This window comes from Myotis lucifugus, unplaced genomic scaffold, assembly GCF_000147115.1.
Source record: "Myotis lucifugus unplaced genomic scaffold, Myoluc2.0 scaffold_662, whole genome shotgun sequence".
NCBI classification, from domain to species: Eukaryota; Metazoa; Chordata; class Mammalia; order Chiroptera; family Vespertilionidae; genus Myotis; species Myotis lucifugus.
The window spans coordinates 15,682-31,279 of NW_005871710.1; the positions used below are offsets into that span (position 1 = coordinate 15,682).

At 44.5% G+C, this 15,598-nt stretch overlaps 1 protein-coding gene across 1 annotated transcript in view; it reads left to right on the forward strand.

Annotated features, from left to right (window-relative positions):
* The first annotated feature begins 6,446 nt into the window (after positions 1 to 6,446).
* The window catches only part of LOC102429774 (sickle tail protein homolog), a 144,076-nt gene continuing 134,924 nt past the window's right edge, over positions 6,447 to 15,598 (forward strand). Inside the window, exons 1-2 of the mRNA XM_014447489.2 lie at positions 6,447 to 6,458; positions 6,827 to 6,901. Of these exons, the coding sequence (XP_014302975.2) occupies positions 6,447 to 6,458; positions 6,827 to 6,901 (87 nt within the window). The remainder of the gene's footprint in view (positions 6,459 to 6,826; positions 6,902 to 15,598) is intronic.

Consider the following 15,598-nt stretch of genomic DNA (forward strand, 5'->3'; position numbering starts at 1 on the left):
TTATTCAGATGTTCTTTTTGTCGTGGATAATTGTGACCTACTATGTGTGAGACTAAGTTACAAATAATATAAATTTTTTTCAGAAATACACATATATATGTACATGCATACATTAATGAAATGGATCATGGATATTATGTAATTCGATTAAGCTGGTATTTAGAAGCTTCATATATCTTAGTTATCCACATGGATATAGGCATCCCTCATTTTAGTGTGCTTTGCTTTATTACGCTTCATAGATACTGTGTTTTTTGCAAATTGAAGGTTTGTGACAGCCCTGTGATTTTTAGCATTTACATTTTAGTGTTAGCATTTTTACCAATAAAGTACTTTCTAATTAAGGTATTACATTTTTTAGACATAATATTATTACACACAACATTGCATAAACATAACTTTTATATGCACTGAGAAACCAAAAAGTTTGCGTGACTCACTTTATTTCAATATTCGCTTTATTGTGGTGGTCTAGAATCACACCCGCAATATCTCTGAGGTGTGCCTGTACATCTGTATGTATGTGCAGTAATATATAAAGTGAGCTGCCAAACCATGACACCTCATTGGCTGACTGTTTTCTCTTTCTTTTTAATTGTGGTAAAATATACATGACATTTTAATTGTGGTAAAATATACATCTTAACATTTTTTAAGTGTACACAATTTATTAGTGTTAAGTACATTTACATTGTTCTCCAGAACTCTTCTTATTTTGCTATATTGAAACTATGCACATTAAACAACAATTCCCCACCCCCCTCCACTCCCAGCCTCTGGCATCATCCCTTCTATTTCTATCACTATGAATTGACTACTATAGGTACCTCATTTAGTCTTTGTCTTTTTGTGACTGCTTATTTCACTTTATGTTGTAACATGTGATAGGATTCCTTTTTAAGGATTTTTTAAGGCTGAATAATACTCCATTATATGTATACTAGAGGCCTGATGCATGAAATTCGTGCAAGAGTAGGCCTTCCTTCCCCCAGCTGCCAGCACCGGCTTCCCTCTGACCACTGGCAGGCACCTGGAACCCAGGCTTCTCTCGCAGCCCGGCTTCGTCCAGAAGGTCATCCGGTCCAATTAGCATATTATGCTTTTATTATTATAGACTAGAGGCCCGGTGCACAAAAATTTGCGCACTCGGGGGGGGGGGGGGAGTCCCTCAGCCCGGCATGTGCCCTCTCGCAGTCTGGGACCCCTCGGGGGATGTCCACTTGCCAGCAGGGAGCAGGCCTAAACTGCAGTCAGACATCCTTAGCGCTGCTGAGGAGGCAGGAGAGGCTCCCACCACCACCGCTGTACTGGCAGCCATCAGCCTGGCTTGTGGCTGAGCAGAGCTCCTCCCATGTGAGAGCGCCCTGACCACCAGAGGGCAGCTCCTGCATTGAGCGTCTGCCCCCTGGTGGTCAGTGTGTGTCATAGTGACCAGTCATTCCCAGTCTTTCTGCTGTTAGGGTCAGTTTGCATATTACCCTTTTATTATATAGGATAGAGGCCTGGTGCATGGGTGGGGGCCGGCTGGTTTGCCCTGAAGGGTGTCCCGGATCAGGGTGGAGGTCCCGCTTGGATGCCTGGCCAGCCTCAGTGAGGGGCTGATGGCTGTTTGCAGCTGGTCGCACCCCCTTCAAGGTGGGGGTCCCCACTGGGGTGCCTGGCCAGTCTGGGTGAGGGGCTGAGGGCCGTTTTCAGGCTGGTGGGTGACTGAAGCTCCCAACCTCTCCTTTTTTTCTTTTTTTTTTTTTTATTCTGGGATTTATTTACCTTCTATGGCTGTCACTGGAGCTGAGAGCCGGCTTTAGCTCTGAGGCTCGGCTCCAGCTGAGGCCTCGGCTGCTGAAAGCAGGTATCTGGGTTTGTTTGGCTTCTATAATTGAAACACTGTTGCAACTCCAGCTCTGAGGCCCGGCTGGCTGAAAGCAGGTTTCTGGGGTTTGTTTAGCTTCTATAATTGCAACATTGTTTCTTAGAGTGCAGCTCAGAGGCCGGCAGTGGCAGGTGGGGAACCTTGGCTTCCTCCATCACTGGAGCAAGCAAGCCTCCTGTTTGCTTCAGCTGCCTGGCTGCCGGCCGCCATCTTGGTTGGCAGTTAATTTGCATATTGTCCTGATTAGCCAATGGGAAGCGTGTCGGAGGTACAGTTAATTACTATGTTTCTCTATTATTAGATAGGATACCACACTTTTTTATCTTCTCATCTGCTGAGTTGCTTCTACCTTTTGACTGTTGTGAATAATGTTTAAATACTGTCATGATAATCATGGTAAACTGACAGCACACTCCAGGGCCAGCCAGGTTCAGGTGTCAGAATACGTTCCCTGAGTCCTAATGCTGATCTCTGTTCCTGTAAGTATTCACAGTGGGTCTGATGGTGAGCAAGTTGTCATCCTGCGTGGCCAACCACAGCACAGAGCGCTGCACCCACAGGCCCGTCTTTGGAGAACCAGCCCAGTAGCCAGTGGCCCAGTGGCCTGTGCCAATCAGGCTGGCTGGCTGGGGCTCACCACCGGCCCGCATTAGGCCTGGTATTTCACTCTGGCTTTGGTAATTCCCCTGCAGCCTTGGGACAACCTCAGGACAATAGGCCAATCATGTGACATGTTCTGAAATGACAAGGTGAATTTAGATGGGCTTGTGGCAGATATTTTAGGGAAAACTCATTGCCAGTCAAGCCTTTTACTGTTTCTCTTTACAACTTAAAGGTGGAACTGTCACCATTCTTTCTTTCTGTAGGGGAGAGAAAGAGTTAACTGTGCTACATTTTCATCAGGAACAAATAGATGGTCCCTTTGGTCAACCTGTTCTTTTTCTCTTCATGTTTTCACCCTTTCTCTTTTCTATTTTTTTCTTTTTCTTCTGATACACAGGCTTTGCAGTGCATGCTGATCTCTCTCCAGGCAGAACTTGACATTCAAAGGTACTTGATGAAAATTGAATCATCTCAGCGAGTTAGTACTTTTCTTTTCTCTGCATTGAGTCGCATCTCACCTCCTGCCTTTTCACTCAACTGCGTGTGGCATTCTAATCCATGTCGGCCACTAAACGGAGAGCCTGTACTTTGCCTGGTCTGCCCCGCGTCCTCATTTAAACCTCTCAAAGCCAAATGCTTGCAGCATTCTGAAATGTGCATCTTAAAATTGTGAGAGTTATTATTGAAATGAACACTAATTGCATGCTTGCTTTGAAATATTTTGTTTATTTTCCACGAGTTGAGCGGTGAATCAGCAGTAATGCAACAGCAGGTCAGAGATCGGGGCACAATCACCTGAAAAGCGGGCTCTCCAACAGGAAACCCCATCCTCAGCAGCTACTCCAGGCAGCGCAGCCGTGGGAGTAAAGCAGAAACCTGCATCATTCTAGGTCTCAGAGCTCTAGGACTCTTCCTTTGCTCAGCTCCGGTACATTCAATTTGGGGTCCAGTTCATGTTACTGACATACATTTTAATAATAAAAATGACAAGAAGAGATACATTTATATAGAACTTACTACGTGCCAGGCACTGTACCAGGTACTTTACAAGCATTAACTTCTCACAGCAACTCCATGGGGTAGGCATACGATGGTCCCCATTTTACAAGGGAGGAAACTGAGGCACAGATAAGTACCTTGCCCAAGGCCACAAAGCTCTGGTAGGTAACAGAATTGGGATTTGACTCTAGGCATTCTGGCCTCGTATTTTTTCAACATATCGTTTATTTCCTCAATGTCCTCAATGTTCTCTGCTTCATCATAGGTGAGTTTAGAGTGTTAAAACTGGAATGCAGCGGGGAGAGTTTCCAGTACCTGGATACCTGGCTTAGCACATAGCCACCCACATCCTTTTTGTCCCCCAAGCATGGGCTATTACTTGATTGTCTCCTGAGCATACACAGGGCAGAACCGCTTGGTCTGGACTGTGAGGCCTGAACACATGGTGCTCAGGAAGGTCCCAGCAGTCCAACTTGTGGTCAGTCTTCAGTGAGCACACTGACACTTTTTCCTTCCCTTTTCCTAATACTCAGACTCTTTAATTTTTATAGGGTTAATAAGCTCAAATTAGAAAGCCCCCGCTCAAACAAAGAGACATAGTAGAAGTAAAAGTTGGGCTAGAAGAAATACAGAGCATCATCGTCATACCCCACACCATCTTAGTTCTGATGGTTCAGTTACCTTTTATTTTTTCCGTGATTCTTAATTGTTCCCACATTTCCATAACTCACGCAAACTAGAAGCATCTTTATGATGGCCTCGCAAACACCTTGTGCACTAGGTAGCAATGCAGAGGAGGAAATGAAGCCATTTCCTACAACTAGCACACTGCTATTTATTCTTCCTTTCTGCTATCAGAACAGAGATTTGACATCATGATGTGGGATTTTCCATTCATTGTGACAAATACAGTTTGGGGTCCCCTTCATTATTGTTTTCTTATGCTTAAAACAAATAAATTCTAAATGCTGACTCTTGTTATTTTTTGATGATAAATTTGACAGCAAATTTGGCAGTAAGTAATGAGGTATTAGAGAATTTTTTCAAGGTGTTTTTTTTAAGCATTTACATACAAGTTACAATTAGCACCAGGTATTATTACTTTGCTAACACCTAGCATTTTCATTTTGTATTTATTGAGAGTATTTTAACTTACTTTCACATATACATTTATCAGATCACTCTTGTGATTCCATAAGATAAGCAGACAAAAATGGTAAAGTCGTTCCTAGTACTTGAACATGATTTATACTTGGAGAAGGAGTGGGATGAAAGTTAAGGGGGAAACGGAAGCAACTCTTAGAGCGTCTGCACGTGTCAAATTTTCTATTTTGAAGATGGAAGTAACCATTTACTGACTTCACAAGATCAAGAAAAAGGCAAGGTGAACTCAGTGAGAGATTGGTTGGTATCCTCCCCTCTCGCATAGGACCCCACAGGCCATGGGACCCACCACCTTGAATTACGTGGGGAGCAGAGCACCCAGCACCACCTGCAGAGAGCGCTGTTACATCAGGGAGCTAAGTGTCAGTTCATAGCTGACAAATTCCTGTGCGCATTTGCAGTTACTGCTCACAACTGTTCAAGTAAATATTATGATTCTTCTATAAAAGTGAGAACTAGAGTTCAAAATAAGGCCAGTGCATGTCAGGATTGGAGTATGCATTTGTGAGAATACTGTGAGCAAGAGTCAAATCTTCTTATTCTAAATCCTGTCTTCTTTCCATCTCTCCAAACCCTGGTATTCTTTCTTCTAGCAGGACCAGAGGGAAAAAGACCAAGCTAGTCAGAATTTTCACAAGGTGATTTTTCATTGTAAAATCAGTCCGGTAAAATGGGGAAGGCAGCTGGTGGTGGGGGCGGTGTTTGGAAATGTGAGTTGGAAAGTGACAGCAAACTCTACTCCCAAGACGTCTGGAGAGGGTCTGGCCTCAGGCACTTGGTGGCCTCGGCTTGGTCGCCTTGGGCACCAAGTGTCCCCTCTGACCAGCTCCATGTGGCCTTCTTCATTGTGAGGGTAGTGAGGACATTTGCAGCTCTCCCGTGACAGGCTGAGGGAGGTCGCTTTTGCCATTAGGGAAAACCTCTTTGGTTTCACAACAAGGCAGTTAAGCTCTAGGGGCACCACCCCTGGGCCCGGGGCCCCACATCCTCTCCATAAAGAACTAAAGCCCGGGCTGCAGGGATGAGCTTAATAATGGCTTTTGTCAGAGGCCTTCTAAGGTGCATATTTTGCACTGTGTGTTCTGTTGGTTGTATTTGACTTGAAATTTCAAAGCCTGCAAGCAGGTCACTTTCCTTTCATCGCTGTAATAACAGCAATCCTCACATGGCCAGCTTTTATCCTGAAGCCTTTTAAGTGCATTCCTGGCTCTCTGGATGGCAGAGGCATCTGCTGCTTTGCTCAGCCTCTCCCAGTGAGCACTGTGGGAGCCAAAGCCTGCGGAACCGCTCCTTTGTTTATCATGCACACCTTCTTGTTTCAAAAATAAACAGAGGGACTGGTTGAGTCAGGGCAGCTGGCCATAGGGAGACTCTACCTGAAGGAGGATAAACTAAAACTCAAGAGGCCGAGGAGACAAATTTGTGATTGGCTTGAGCATTAAATTTAGCTTCCACCTTTCCAATGTACCTGATATTTTCTGCCCTTCTCATTGTAGGTCAAAGTAACACTTATTACTCCTTCATGAGGCAAACTTATTTTCCTGTTTCAAATTCTGAAAGACACGTGGTTTGCTCATGCCTTCGTGAAAGGTACATTGATGTATGGACATAATAGGTCAGCAAGAAAATAGCAGTATTCTTCATCAGGTCTTTTATTTTGTTGTGTTCAAGAGGAAAACACAACACTAAATAATAATTGCAGGAAGGCGTGCCTAAAAGGGCTGGGGCGGGGGTGGTGGGGGGGTGGGAATGAGATTCATATTTGGAATTGCTCAGGGTGTAACTTTCTAACTTGATGGAAGGATGCTAAATGGAGATGATGGTGAGCTAGGCCTTCTTTATCTTCTTTAAATAGCCTTATCTTATGATGGCTTTAGGGGAAAGTCAGAGAGCAGCCCAATTCCTGGTGCTATTTCAGAAGCAAGTCTGTGTCATGTTACAGGTAGGACACCAGGTGGGCAGGTAGCAGTTGACATCTAATCCCAGAAATGGAAAAGGCTACAACCCCTGCCCCCCACCCCGACCCCCACGGACCTGGTGTGGTGAGGAGCCCAGGCCCCATCTGCAGGGCAACTGGCTTTTGTTGCCCCTCCAGGCACAGCCAAGCCTCGTAAAGAAAAACAAAGGAGAATCATACCATCTACACACTGTGAAGGGGTTGAAAATTTGAAAATATTCAAGGAATTATAGAAAATTGTTGAAACGTTTTCCTGGAGTCAAATTTTAAGCGCCTTACCTTACCTCCGTGGTGTCAGAACTACAGAGGTGAGAGTTTGTCCTTTTAAAAGGTTGATGTTATCTGCATGTCCAGAATTTATTTGACAGCTTTTGGGTCTTCTCTCCTAACTGTACCTTTTTTGAAGTTGGAAGTCCATACCATTCTAGATTCCTGCCACATTGTGTAGGGCGTGGAAGTGAAACTGTGTCTCTGTGCCCGGGGTTTCCCCATACGTTTGTGTCCTCATGTCAGGGGCCATCTACTAGTATAAGGAGGCTTCCTTTCACCTGGGCCCTAGTCCTGAGCATGCACAGAAGACAGGGACAGCAGGAGTCCCTTCAGGTCACCACAGACAGGAATCGCTCTGGTTTCTCAGTGCTCCCCTAATCCACGCTGTTAACTTATCCTGCCTCCTCAGCAATTCTCTGAATTACCAAAGCAATCCATTCTCATTTTGGAGAAATAAGGAAAAATGTATATTACTCAGAACACTGCCATATAAAGAAAACCAATGCTAATATTTGGTATTGTTTCCATTTCTTGTTATTTTTTTTTTAAATCCTTAACAAACACCTTGATTGTGACTGCATAGTATCCCATAGTATGTCTGCCCACATTGTAATTTGTTAACCAGCCTTCTAAATTGTTTCTACATTTATCTATTCTGTTAAAGATGTAACGTGTGCAGATTTTTCCGTGCCACTCCAGTACAGGAAGTATGGCTTTTCTTAACTTTTACAATTCTAATTAAACTCGCTTGTCTTCAGCAATTATTGAAACTTGTATTTGCATCACATTGGGTCAGAAAGAAATCTCCGGGAGCACTAAATAAAACTAGGTAAGGCCTCTGAGCCTCTGATTCTGGAGGGCCGCTCCAGGTTCATTTTCCAAAAGCCTTTACTTTCTAAGCCGAGCCTGCGCAGAGGGACCTCGGGGTGGCCTCTGTGGCAGGGAGACCCCGTGAACAGCCCTTTCCCTGGGAACACCTTGGAGCACAAGGACTTGGCAGTTTTCCCAGGGTCTTGGGGAGAAGCGTAGATGTTCCATACTTTTTGTTTGTTTGTTTGATGCTGACAATTACAAGGACAAGATAAAATTAAGAATATCTCAAAAGATTAATCTGACACAACTCGAAAGAGTAGCTGTGCTGTATGGCCCTACGTTAAATAACGAGCAAGTCTCCTTTCCTGCACAGGTGTCCTTGTCATCTGTTCCTTGGCATGTGTAGGAGGGGGCTTTGCATGGCAGCGTGGGTTGGCAGGGCGGCCCGCTTGGCTCGCTGGGCTCCGTGCAGTGCCTGCCCCGCCGCATGAATGCCTGTGGCCGGCTCCAGACAGAAGGCAATGGGCAGTGACCGCTTGGCATCACCGCCTTCCCAGAGTTCTGACCTGATAATGAAGCAACAGGCCCCGTGAAGGAAACGTGGAAACAAAAGGCACAGTCGTACTTTGCTCAACTGCTGAATCGTCTGATTTTACTCCAGACCAAACATCTTTGTGTTTTCACAGGTGAAAATCGTGAAAAATGCCTGGGCACTCTTTTAGTGGAGAGGAGGGAGGAAAGAGGTGAAACATTACCCTTGTAGAAACAGGGTTTAAGCTGAGTTTATCAAGGATAATTTATCAGAATAAATCTTGAAGAAAACGCTTCCCATTTATCCAAGCGAGGGAAGGGAAATAACGAATTTTCAGAGCTAAATTCATGACAGGAGAGATGTGTGAGAATCTCAGATACACACAGTTGAATGTTGGCTTTAAGGTGGGGGTTGGTGTAGTTACGTCCTCACAGTGTTAGGCCCAGAAGTGCTCGGTTACCAGTCAGCCTGGCAGGTGCCCACAGACTGCTTGCGTGAAGTGCCCAGGTATACCCTTAAACACTCAGCTGTGTGTTTACCAATAGCAGGACGCTTTAGTGCTTGCACCAAGTTTTCTACTAAAAACAAAAGCTGATTTCTTCTCCTCTAAGTCTCTAGTGCCAGGCCCACCCCAGAGTTTCATAATTGTGCTGCGACTAAGTACAGCTCTCCCTTACAGTGGTCTTGCTCCCACACCCACCTGCCATATTCTAGAGCTGCGGGTGTCATCAGTCTATTCTCCAGATGGGCCATCAGCCTGATTGGCACTGAGGAGACACTGGCTTGGGTTGGGTTTTTCTGGCCACCAGCCATAGAAGTGTGGGAAGTACCCAAAGAACCACACGAAGACTGGGGCCCGGGCCCGCTGCTCCAGAAGCTCACCTGGCTCCCACCCCCCTGAGCACGGCAGGTGGCCGGCCTGAAGGGAGAGGCTCTCTGCTGACCCAGCTCCCTGGGCCGGGCTTCTGTAAGGTGGCGGGGACAGGAGGCGGGTTGGAAGCCTGGGATGGCTTCTAAGAGCTCTTTGTCTTTCTTCCCAAACCCAGAAGAGGCCTTAGACTTTGAAAACAAGGAACGGCACAGAAGGGAAGAAAGTGCCTGCTCTGTGTCTCTAGAAAAGACTCTGTATGCAAAGTTAGAAGCTTAAACCTTCCATCCTGATAATCTGTTCATTCTCCCGAGGCTAGAGGGTTGTGGAGCAGGAATGGTGGAGAAGCCTGAAGTCTGGGATGACCCATTGTTGGTTAACTTCTAGTATTCTGCTCTTTGAATCCTTTCGTAAGAGTGCCGTATAGCTGGAAAGTTCTCTCAGTTCAACTCCGAATGTTGACTGGGATTGAGCTGAAAGCTTCGCAAGTGCAAGCAATGGGGCGAAAGAGTGATTAAATTAACCGTGTGAGTTAATGAGTGCTGGGATAATGAGTCATCCCGAATACATTTCCATGGGGGACGCTTCATTATATTTCCTAATACTCTGTGGCAAATTGGGCATTAATTAGGATAAAGTGAAACTTCAGTAAGGCGGTGTTGAGTTTTCCTCTCTAAATATAATCTGAAGCGAGTGGGCTCACCAGACACCCCACTGTTCCCCACAGTTAACACATTACGTAAAGCTATGTTTGCAGGTTTCATTTTCTGGACCTCAGTATTTCAATTTAGAGTTTGAAAGGTCTGGAAAATGGAAATGAAAAAAACACACAATCAATGCTTCTAGCTCTTCCTTCAACACTGCAAAGAATAAGAATAAATTTGATCTAGCATAGCATAATGCTCATGGTGAGCAATCCAGCAAATATTTGTTCATGATGATAAAAAATGCAAGGATGGCAGTCCTTTAAAAAGCAATGTTGTGCAACTCTGTTGCAGACACTTGAAACAATTTCGGAAACTAGATCCATATTTCTTTTTAAAATAATAATATTGATTTTTTGATAGAGAGGAAGGGAGAGGGAGAGATAGAAATATCAATGAGATGTTTTGACTGCCTCCTGCACACCCCCTACAGGGGATCGTGCCCTGACCAGAAATTGGACCCGGGACCTCTTGGTCCATGTGATGACACTCAACCCACTGAGCCACACCAGTGTGCCACTTGCTGCATATTTCTATAGAGCAAGAGCTATAGGGTAAACAAGTGGAAGAAAATCTCAGTAAACAAAAGTTTTCTGGGTGACATGATTTCTTCTTTGTATGGTATACATCTTGGAGATAGGAAATTTTAGTCCTGAAAGGACTAACTTCCAACGAATTCAATTTTGTCTTACAGATGAGAACAGTGAGGTTATATGTTGCTCAGTTTTTATAGAAACAGAACTAGAGCCAGCATCTTTAGGCTCCTGGTTAAATGTCAGCTCTGGAATTCTACAGATTTGATCCCAGTTCCCACACTTGCTAGAATGTCAGGCTTAAACTCTTGTTTTCTCAATGAAGTTGCAATGAGGGTTAAATGGGATTACCACTTGTCAGTCACCCAGCACAGTGCAGCAGGTACTCTATTTGTCAGTTCCTTTCTCCCTTCCGTCAACCCTTCATTAAGCAGATAAGATTCCCAGAGAGTCTGTGCAGGCTGCGGATGAATAGAGAGGAGGTCTGCATGACGCCTGTTACCCCAGTGTCTCCTGGTAACAGAAAGCCATCCTTGTAGAAGACAAGAGGAGAAGGGACAAGTGGGGTTCCGGTAGCCTGGTAACACAGACCACACTTTTATGCATGACTCCCATTGCTTCCCAGTTGGGTTTGTAGGTTTAGGGTTGCCTGATGGTTTGGGGAAAATTCTAGAAGATTGTGATGGAAACAGAAGATTGCTTGGTGCCATGGGTCCCCAGGAAGCACAGAGGAAACCCCGGCCTTATGGACCCTAACGTCCTGCTCAGGTGACTTGGAGAGCATTTCGGCTTCACGCTTCTCTCCACGCAGGGGCATCCCTTCACTCAGCAGCTCAGGGTGGAAGCTCCCTGGGCCGCGCTGTAGACGACGCGTGACCGAGCAAAGGCTGCACCTGAGCCACGGTGGGAACAGTAACTCCCAACAGAAGGACTTTCTACTTAGGCCAAATCTGAGGTTATATGAACATCATATTCTTCCTTTTTTGGAGTAAAAATGTTTTTCTTTTCTTATAATAATAAGGATACCATGCAGAGTGATACTTTCCATAGAAAGAGCATTTTTGGATGTCCCTGGCTCCACAAAATAAAAATCGTGGTAACCCTATATTATACGCTCCCCCATATACTTTTAAAGAAAGTTTAATCATTGAAATACAAAATAATGAGCATTATTGCTCCAGTTTCACTTTCTTCATGGTTACTACTAATATTATAGATGTATGAGCATCATAGCAGCCTGGGCAAGTGAGCTGCTAGAATTCGTCTCTGTTAGTGATGGCTTCTTTGCAAGGCACAGAGTCATCTTAAGGAGGCAAGCGCATACAGTGGAGTAAAGACAGTCTCTTCAATAAATGATGTGGGGGAAATTGGACAGGTACATGCCAAAAAAAAATGAAACTAGATCACCAACTTACACTATACACAAGAATAAACTCAAAATGGATAAAAGACTAAAATATAAGTCGTGAAACCATAAAAATCCTATAAGAAAACATAAGCAGTAAAATCTCAGACATCTCACGTAGCAGAATTTTTGCCAATATATCTCCTATGGCAAGAGAAGCAAAAGAAAAAATAAACAAATGGGGTTATATCAAAGTAAAAAGCTTTCGCACAGCAAAAGAAACCACCATCATAATAAAAAGGGAACCACTGCATGGGAGAACATCTGATAAGGGGTTAATTTCCAAAATATATAAAGAACTCATAACTCAACAAAAGGAAGACAAACAACCCAATTAAAAAATTGGTAAAGGACCTAAATAGACACTTCTCCAGAGTGGACATACAGAAGGTCAAGAGACATGAAAAAATGTTCAAAGACACTAATCATTTGAGAGATGCCAAATAAAATAACAATAAGGTATCATTTCACACCTGTCAGAATGGCTATCACCAATAAATCAACAAACAACAAATGCTGGAGAAGATGTGGAGAAAAGGGAACCCTAGTACATTGCTGGTGGAAATGCAGACTGGTGCAGCTACTATTGAAAACAGTATGAAGTTTCCTCAAAAACTTACAAAGGGAATTGCCATTTGACCCAGCAATTCCATTTCTGAGAATATATCCTAAGAATCCCAAAACACCAATCAGAAAGAATATACTCACCCCTATGTTCACAGCAGTATTATTTAAAATAGCTAAGATCTGGAAATAGACCAAGTGCCCATCAGTAGATGAGTGGATAAAAAAGCTGTGGTACATTTACACTGTGGAATACTATGCAGCTGTAGAAAAAAAAAAAGAAGATCTCTTACCCTTCAAGACAGCATGGATGGAACTGGAGAGCATTATGCTAAGCAAACTAAGCCAATCAGAGAAAGACAAATATCACACAATCTCACTTATATGTGGAATCTAATGAACAAAATAAACTGATGAACAAAATAGATCCAGAGACATGGAAGCATGGAACAGACTGACAGATCTCAGAGGGAAGAGGGGGGGCAGGAAGAGGCTAACTGAAGAACTTGTATGCATATATGCATAACCCATGGACACAAACAATACTGCAGCGAAGGCCTGGGGGCAGGGGAGAGGGGGGGAAGGGAGCCAGGTGCAGGGGAGGAAATGGGGGGCATTTGTAATACAATAAAAATAAATTTAAAAAAACATACATTGCTCTTTTTAAAAACTAGTTTAAGCACAACAAATGGAAGAGCCTCCCTGTGTACTGGAGTCAGGAACTGCAACTCCTGGGGGGCCCAGATAGCTCCTTTTTTTAAAAAATCTTTCAGTCTTTTCAACTGGGGCCAAGGGCGTCTCCTTTCCATCTCCCTATACAGATCTGCTTCATCCTTTCCTTATATTTTTCTTTTTCTGTTTCATGTTCCCTGCCCATTTCAGCCGCAGCTTCATAGGATCTCACCCTTCAAGTTTTTAATAGACACTGACTAATAGCTTCTCTGTCCCAGGTCTGCATTCCAGGGGAGAGAAAATGATTAGTTTAGGCAAGATCAGGTGACCATGACTTGGTCCTGGAAGCTGAGATGGGGCTGGGAGTGGTGTGCATATACTTTGTTGTTCAAACCATCATATGTCTGAGAGTGAAAGGGGGTTACTAGTAATAAGTACATTAGAGCAACAGGTGCAAAGCAGAATTGTGTGGGGAAGCTGCAATATGTTTACTCTATGTACGAAACATTGGGCTTTAGGGGCTTGTTCATGTGGGCAGGGAAGTAGTCCTTAGAGAGGGGAGCATGGTTTAGGGGCGGGAACCCTTTAAAAAATGGCTGTCAACAACAAAAGTGGAACTTTTTTTATGTATTCAGTATTACTGGAAAGACTGTGGGAGGCATAACCCCGCCACAAGATTGCCTGTGGAAAAGACATCTTGGGACTCAGCTGCTGTTGGATGATGTGTACCTGTTAGCTTAGTTGAGAGACAGAGGAAGATACCGGCTCCCATTCCTCAGAGAGTGCCTGGTGGGGAAAGCTTAGCCTCCCCACCTTCTCCTCTTGTGGGCCCCTTGAGTGCGTGAAGGTGTGAGAAGGCAAGCCGGCGACCTCACTCTGAGCACCCCTTAGCACTTCCTCCCCCATGGTCTTCCTCCTCACCCAACCTACCCTTTAATGTCAGCAGTTTTTCCCCCAAACCCCTTCTGCCCTTACAGTGGCACACCTCTTAGTTCTTCTTGTCCAGCTGTTACGTGTATATTGTCCTTGGCCCCAAACTATCCCTTAAATGCATTATGAGCTCAAGAGCCATGTGCAACACTTCTAACCCTTGAAGCCTCACCCTGTGCTGAGTAGTGCGTCCCTGTTCCAAATGCTTTCTGACTTTTCAAAAATCACAGGGTATTTGACACTGATGTCAGCAATTTCCGTTTTCCTTTCTCTGCACTAAGTGATGTCTCCACAGTGAGCTGGCTTCAGAGGGGAGGTACTGTGTGAGGAGATTGCTAATATGCAAGATAGTTCGCAGTGAGAAAGTGAATGACATAGAACGAGAGAAGGAGTTTATATTTGGAACCGAGTGGCTGTGTACAGGAAGTTAAAAATAACGATTTAGCCCTTACATCTTTATTTTTATACATACTACCACCATGAGGACCCTGAACAAGAAATGAAATTTAATTCTGATGTTCTTCAAGGATTATTGCCTCTTGCCATGGAAAATGACAACTCGTGAATGTCTCCCATAGGCTGCGAGGGTGACCAAATGCAGAGGTTGTACATGAAGCCACGCTGCATCAAGTCATATTATTCCTTAGCTATTTTGCTAAACTGAATATCTTTTTTTTTTAAGTCAGGGATGAGGACATCTGAGCTTGATATTCTGCTGAGCATAGTAACCAGGTTCATTGCCCAGCATACTTCATGGAAGACCATATGAATTTATGCACATTTTGGTGAGCTGCACAGTGATGTATGGTTGGCTTTTCCTATCAAATGATACTAGTGCCACAGCCAGATCTTACTCTCCAGAGCAGAAGCAAACTTTATAAAAAATAAATCTGGCAATAAACCACCTCGGAGGCTTGCACAAAAAAATTAACCCAAAGACACCATTTGACTGTTAATAGGTGTCCTTTCTGGCCCTCTTCTTGGCATGGCATCTGAGCTGAGAGTTTTCTATGGAACATCCAGGTTGGCCACGTCCCGCATTTAAGGGGTGCGGGTGTTGTGTGCTGACCTCACTCCTGTTTCCCCCACGGAAAGGTCCTGAGAGGTGCGGCCAGATGCAGGCATCTACATAACGCAATAGCACTCCTGCCAAGAGGGGTGTCCTTGTACTTTTAGGAAGAGAGATGGGATCATCGACCCTCAAAGGGTTCTCCTGAGTATTGGCACATCTGGGCATCCCTGAGAGAGCTCTGTCGCCGGAGCTTTGAGGCAGCTCCAGCTAAGTAATTGTCAGTGCCTTGTTGACATTTATGAGCTTCAGGACAGCCAAAGTAGAGCATCAAACCAATCACAAAACCCTTTCAAGGACGGGGCCCTGTGTGATCGCTCAGCCTGTACATCCACAAGCTGGTCCTGCCTTGAGAGTTAAGTGCCTCGGTGCCTCACTTCAAAATGCATTGACATCCTCAGGAAAACTTGAAGGAATGCAAAGAAACAAACAAAAAAATGCCTACAGGGACCCTGACCGAATATATATAATGCCTAGATCCCAGCACCAGCACATCAGTACCTTTGGCATCTGCTGAAGTGAAAGCTCATGTTCTTGATTAACACAGATCGGTTTGCCTCCTGGAAAGTGCCTGGAGTCATGTAATGCAAGTCAGGGGCAGGCGGTGGGAGGGAAAGCCGAGGTAACACATTTATTCAGCCTAAT